Genomic DNA, 7,488 nt, shown 5'->3' on the forward strand with positions numbered 1-7,488 from the left:
TTATGGGTGTAATGTCTTTTCAAGATATTCTATTTTAGTAGGAGTTTGTATTTTTTTTGTGGTAGACACATTTTTCAGTTATTTCAGTTTACGGATATTAAGGATATTTTACGCATGAATAAAGTTTACTTAGTTTATTCACACTCTGGTTTTAGTAAAATTTGATCTCACTAATGCTAAGAAGGACCAATTGGAAATAGACATGTTTAGATTACATTGCATGTAATTTCCATACTACACATCCATACTTGATCTATGTCATTTGGTTGTGTTAATATACATGATCAAGGATAGATTTAGTTATGATATATGTAACGAAAGTCACATTGGTTCTATGTTAACATAATTAATGAATGAGATTGTTCGAAATACCTTTTGGATATGATAGTAAGGTTTTAAGCTCATAAGGTTATATGATGAGATGTAATTATAAGGTAATCGGTATATATGTGGTCCAAGTGGGAGATTGTTGGAAAAATATGGGCATCACATATATAATAAACATAATTACATGTTATTATTTACTATCATAAAATATTAGTCCAAATTAAAAGTGATCTAATTTGATTAAAGTTTATTAGGCTTCAGTTAATAAATAAATCATGGGTCAAATATGTGTAAATACTCTCATAACTAATTTCTAATTGATGATGGGCTGATTAGAAATTAAGGTTAATGTGTAAAAGTTATATATTAGGTTATGGTTGATTACACATAACTTTTCTGACATCCTATCTTCAGAAAAGAGAGAGTTACCTTCTCTAAATTACTTATGTGTTAATTTAGAAGATCAAAACTGAAAGACTCGAAGATATCAAGATATCAATGGATTCATGTACCCTTCTACATCTAGTTTTGTTCTTGATAATTTGACATGACAAATCCTGGTTTACTAAGTTTTATATCTAATTTTTTTTATTCTAACAATCATTTCCTCAATTAAGTGCCCCAATGTCTTCTTCCTAATAATAAAAAATACGAAGATAGAGGTCCCCTTACTATATACCATGCGATGTAGTAAACTTATAGATGAAACTACCATTCCATAGAATCTACATTGTCAAAGTAGAAATGTGGTGCATAATTATATGAAGTATGTATTGTGGGATGCAAGCAACATTAAGTGAGTCCTTCATGAAATCTTAATAGACACAATCATAAGCCTTTTCCAAGTCTACCTTAATCGACATCATCCTTTCCAACCTTTCCAAGTTCTCATTCAATGTATTGCCTTTTTGTGCTATCAAACTGTCGTAATTACTTGATTTGGCATATTAACTTCGGCATAATCCTTTTCAACCTATTCACAATAACCTTCGCCAAAATTCTATATAAAATTGTACAGAAACTAATAGGTTTGTATTGCAATAACAATTCCAATGTTGCCAATTTTGAAACTAAGACTAACAAATTCTTATTAAGAAAATGGTACAAATGTGCACTATACTACACACGGATTTCCCAACAATGCTCCACTCTTGTTGAAAGAACTAAGCATGCACGCCATCAATCCTCAAAGCTTTTAGAAGGCCTATTTCAAATAAAACCCACTTTACCTAATTAGATGAAACATTCCAAATTAATATGTCATATTTCATCTACTTAAGTCTTAGAAACTTAACTTGGATTAGAAACATCCCCACTAAGTGGGCCTTCAATGGTATTTAGAGTTCGGAAAAATAAATTTGCCTTCCTCTTAAGAACCTTATTGTCATAGCTCCACTAAATACTCTTCAAGTCTCAAGGCTTTTATTTGATTTTGTCTTCTTTGTCTTAGCACCTTGCCATAGAAATATCAAGTGTTCTAATCTTCATTCAACATCTAACCACACCGGGATTTTTTTTCTTCCACATTATCTCTTTCTGATCAAATATCATTTCCAACTCATCTTGCAATTCTTTATCACAAGTAACTAGCTTCTTTGTGTTATATTTGTTCAAACTTGTTATTGTTGTTCCTCATGCGCTTTTTAGTGGTCCTTCTATTGCTTCTTCCCAAGCTTCCTTTCAATGTGAAGGCAAGCCTGTTGAAGGGTGTTTAAATTCTAGTTTTTATCAACTTATCATTCATATGTCTGATCAAGTAAAAGTGGAGGTCAAATTTAGTTCCCAAATAGGATAGCAAAGCGGGAGCCCACCATGAAAATAGTTTCCATAGCAAGGTAGAGCCAATCCCTAGAAGGCTCCATTTGAAACCAATAGGCCCTTAGAATAAGGTAGCCAATTTTACACGGATTTTGACTATGCCATGTACACAATTTCAATAGTAAATCAAAACATCCAACTCTCTTTTTCCTTCCCATCAGTAAATTTTTTTTCCTATACCATGGAGGCCCACATACAATAAGTTTGATTGCATTTTACCCCTAATACTAAAAAATGTGTAAATTAACTCATGTATGTTAGATCAAAGAGAAAACTAATCCTTCCGTTAAAAATTTTATCCACTTCTATCGTTAAGTGATGATGTAGTTGAAGGAGGAAGTATGCAGCGACATGTAATGTGTCACGTGTACCTCGTGTTAACGTGGCATTTTGTCACGTCAGCAAATATTTAAAAATTAAAATTATTGGTTTTTCAAATAATTAAAAATATTATAAAAATTTTAAAAATTATTAAAAATAATCTTAATTTAAAATAAAGAACCAAAATTAAAATAATCATCACCAAACCACAAATCCAAAATAACATATTCAATAACTTTTTATTTTCCAGTGAACAATATTTTTATATCGCGCCATTTACTTTAACCATATTCCCTTAAATGTTCTTTTTTTTTTTTGGTCAAAATTTGTAACATATTTTCTCATATTGGTCCACTTTGTAGTGGACAAAATGAGGGGCAAACAACTACAACAAATTATTTTACTTCCATTAAATTTTACATCATTTTTGTAGTTATTTCTGATTTCATTTTTTTATATTTATAGTAATTCAAAATAATAATTATTAAATATTTAAATACTTGATCATGATAATTAATTTCAATTTGAATATTTTTTGTAATTTTAAATAAATTTAATTTTTTATAATTCTTAATAATTGTTAATTATTTTTTCATAATTACTTGAAAAACCACATTAACCGTTCCTTTAGATTCATCCTAGATGTGGTTTTTCAAATAATTATTAAAAAAATTATATTATAGAATTTTTTATTTTAAAATTATTTGTTGATATGGCAAAATCCAATATTAGTATGAGGAATACGTGGTATGCCACTTGTCAATATCTGCTTACTCTATTAACCACATCATCACTTAATGGTAGAAATTGATGAATGTTTTAACGGAATGACTTATTTACTTTTTGGTCTAACATATAGTAGTTAATTTACCTATTTTTGAGTAATAAAAAATAAAATATAATTTGAATTCTAATACAAAACATTCATATCCATCTTCTACTGTAACAGTTTCCTTTGAGTGGTTGGTCCAGTATCAATTCAGAATTTTTTTTTTATACAAACAAATTTAGGAACTTTCATTTTCACAGTGTTAAGTTTATTTTCTAATGTTTTAATTAATAATTATGTAAAATATCATGAAATAAAAAAATTGAAGTAATAAGACAAAAAAAATTAAAACAATAAAAGAATATTGGGAAGAAAGGATATTCATGAAATTAATTAATCAGGATCTATATTAGGTTTTTTCTAGATACTCTAATTAGCTAGGGTAGGAGTTTCGAATTAGGAGCATATATATAGTGCCTGAAAATTATTAAATATTTTGACAAATTTGGTGAAAGATAACAATGGATAACACGGTATAATTACGAGGATGAAGCTGTTGATTTGGTTCTTATATTTAGATTTAGATACTCAAAATTAGACATGTTTAGCTGTGGCTACGAATAACTGTTGTTCATTGTACATCACAACAACAAACTACCAGAATTTTGTTTCTGGAAAATCGAAATTTTTATTCTAAATCCAATGAAGAAGGAAGAGACAAAGGCTGTTGCATCATCACAACAGATAATCCAGAATTTTGTTTCTTTTATTTGTACTATTAAACTGACTTCATTTTCATTTCCTTCTTCACCCCATTTAATTTCTTGTATCTCATCTGATATCCCATCATTTTTCCTATTGGTCTGGTTCTTTTCAAGTCCGGCTCTCTATTACAAGGTATATGTATATGTTATTTATTTGGTTTGTACATGTAAATATATATGTATATGTATCCCTCTGTTCAACTTTGTCAATCTGAGATTATGCATGATAGGTCAAGTTTTGATATATATGGTATTTCACGAACCCTTTTCTCGACGTTAATGGACTCCGTTTATGGAAGAAAACAATTTAATGGAGGAAATAGAACATTATTATTGTTATTATCACTTTATAGAATAAAAATATATATAGTTTTCAAAGGTCAATTTGAAATTAATGATTTTTATTTTAAATTTGTTGTTTCCGTTAAATCCTACAATGCTGAAATTCACATTGAAGTTTTTGAGGTAATAATTATCAAATGTAGTCTTTCTGCAGATGTTTCTTTCACATTTTCCTGAAATTCTGTGTTCCATCAATCTGCTTTGCTTCGTCTCATCCAAATTAAATAACTAATTAAATAACATACGCAAAGGATAAGTGTTAATGTGCAAAATTGTTTCCCATTGCCAGCAGCCTCTACGTCCAAAGGCCCCTATTTCGAAAGTGTTTTCTGTCCGTTTACTAAAGAACATCAGCATCAAAATCAATTGAGAGCATCGATTTTTGTTCCTCAATGGCAAGTGATGAGCAGATGATCAAGATTGTCGGGGATCAATTTTGTGTCCCTTACACAATGCAGCTGGTTGTGAAGAGAAAAGTAGAGTCATTTTCCAATGTACACTACGATGTGTTTGATACTACTGGAAATTCTCTCCTTCAAGTCGATGGAGGTGTCTGGAACTCCAAAAAGAAAAGGGTCATCAAAGATCCTGCTGGTTTTCCTGTCATCACTCTACGCAAAAAGGTATATAATATATGCAGGCATTAATTGTATAACATTTTCCTATTTCTTTTTATTTTTATTTTACACTTGGACGTGACTGTGGGTGTTTTGGATATGAACAGGCACTATCCTGGAAAAAGCAATGGCAAATCTATCAAGGTGAAAGCTCAGAGAAAAACCACTTTTTGTGCAGCGTGAAGCGATCCAATGCGCTTCAAATGAAGAACAATCTTGATGTTTACTTAGCAAGCAGCTACATGGAAGATGGCCCTGATTTTCATGTGACTGGAAGTTTCACTTCCATGTCTTTCAAAGTTTGGAAAGGCAATTCAGTTATTGCAGAGGTATGTAAAGCATTTTCAGCTTCAATTATTGTTGTCAAATGTGTTTGATTTGCCTAATGAAGCCTTGGCTGCAGTAGCTAGATTGAGGCCCTTGTTTAACCAATTAATATATGGTATATGTGACAATTATTGTTTTTGTTTAACCCACTGCTGTATTATGAAAACACAGGTTATGCATAATTTCACATGGGGAACCTGCATGGGCAAAGAAAGTTTCAAGTTAAAAGTGTATCCAGAGGTGGACTATGCCTTCATTCTAGCTTTGACAGTGATTATGCATGAGACAGACAAAGTATAATCTTCAATCTCTCAAGTTTATTTGTTTCCGCTTCCCGAAGTCTTTATATTTATCTTTTGCAGTGTAAATTTGTACTGCATTCCTTTGAACATATAAACAGTTACCCTCCCAAAGGGAAACCAACAGTAAATGGAAATGTATAATTAATATTCCTTAATACTAGTTGCATTGCTATTAAGGCATTGCATTGCTATTAAGGCATTAGCTTGATGGTAAGAATGAGGTCCTGAATACTTTTAACCTTCTGGTTTAAATCTTATCATGTTTGGATTTGTCCAAATATATTTGGATTTATTAACTATATATGAATGTAATTATTGATCTTCTAAAAATAAAATGCTAATTGCATGATCATATCCCAAATTATTTTGCACTTGCTTGTAGCTTCAAGACTATTGAATGATAGATCAAACAGCATGTGGTGCTTAGTTGTTATATGCATGATCGTAACAAACAATGATAACAAATGTAAAAACGACATAGAAAATACTATCATAAGTTGATTATATAATTCACTGTAAGACTTTACTTAAAAGATGAACCCATTATTAATTTACAATACAATTAATTATTTAAGCTCAACCAATCAGTCCAACATTCAGTCAACTAATAGCAAAAAATACTTGTTGAAAGCTGGACTGCAATGCAACATGGAACCAGCAGCCAGCTACTGTCGAGTTCAGCAGCAGCAAAGCAACTGGAAGTGCAGCATTGAAGCTTGACCAACTGCAACAGTTGCTTGATTGATTTTGTTTTAATGTAATCTTGTATAGTTACAAATTTGTGTAAGAAAGTTAGTAGGATTAGTGTTTGAAAGATCTTTGATGTAATAGCTAATTGGTCAGCTATTTTTGTGTATCATTTTAGTTATAACTAGATATGTATTAGTTGGGGCAGTTAAACAATTAGGTAACTGTCATTTTATCAATTTGTAACTTAAATACATTTTGAATTTTGAATGAAAATATGGTTGTTCAATTACATTTTTTTTGTGTATTCAAGTCCTGCTTGCTGGTTTCTTTTCTTTTCTTTTTGCTTCAATTTTTCATTGGTTTTGCTTTGCAAATCTGTTGATGCTTGCTGCCATTGTTCCAACAAATAGTATCATGAGCCCGAGCCTTTGAGGGGCCTTTGTTATTTTGTTATTTTCAAATCAAAAGCAAAGCTTAAAAGAGGAAAGATCGAAGCCTTTGAACTCAGTCTAGCAGAATGAGTTTCACTCCGCCTCCACCACCTGTGTTCACTGGAGAAAACTATCACATTTGGATAGTTAAAATAAAGACATATATCCAGGCACATGATCTGTGGAGTGTGATCGAAAACGATGCTGAACCACCTCCATTGAGAGCCATTCCCACCATTGCTCAAATAAGGCAGCATGCTAAGGAGCGAGCCAAGAAGCACAAAGTTATAGCCTGTTTGTAGAATGGAGTGTCTGATGTGATCTTCACTCGCATCATGGCCTGTGACTCACCTAAGCAGGCATGGGAGAAGCTGAATGAGGAGTTCATGGGGACTGACAAAACGAGAAGCAGCAAGTGATCAATCTCAGGAGAGACTTTGAGAATTTGAGGATGAAAGAGTCTGAGACCATCAAGCAGTACTCAGACAGAATAATGGCCATTGTCAACAGCATAAGGCTCCTTGGAGTGGACTTCACTGAGAGCAGAGTTGTTGAAAAAGTCATTACAACTCTCCTTGAGAAATTTGAGTCAAAGATCTCTTCACTTGAGGACTCGAGGGACTTATCAGCCATCTCATTGTCTGAGCTGATAAACTCCCTGTATGCACTTGAGCAAAGGAGGGCAAATAGACAGGAAGAAAATCCTGAAGCTGCTTTCCAGGCAAAAGCCAATGAAGGCTCAAGTTTGAATTTGAAAGGCAAGAAGCCTTGGCACAACAG

The 7,488-nt window shown here is 32.0% G+C and overlaps 1 protein-coding gene across 1 annotated transcript; it reads left to right on the top strand.

Moving 5' to 3' along the window:
* Window positions 1-3,808: 3,808 nt before the first annotated feature.
* Window positions 3,809-5,882, top strand: LOC107902422 (protein LURP-one-related 14). Its single transcript, XM_016828610.2, has 4 exons — window positions 3,809-4,132; window positions 4,631-4,964; window positions 5,066-5,287; window positions 5,457-5,882. The coding sequence occupies exons 2-4, from the start codon at window positions 4,734-4,736 to the stop codon at window positions 5,583-5,585; spliced, it is 582 nt and encodes a 193-aa protein (XP_016684099.2). The 5' UTR covers window positions 3,809-4,132; window positions 4,631-4,733; the 3' UTR covers window positions 5,586-5,882.
* The last annotated feature ends 1,606 nt before the right edge of the window (window positions 5,883-7,488 follow it).

The sequence above is a fragment of the Gossypium hirsutum genome, chromosome D05 (assembly GCF_007990345.1).
Source record: "Gossypium hirsutum isolate 1008001.06 chromosome D05, Gossypium_hirsutum_v2.1, whole genome shotgun sequence".
Lineage (NCBI taxonomy): Eukaryota > Viridiplantae > Streptophyta > Magnoliopsida > Malvales > Malvaceae > Gossypium > Gossypium hirsutum.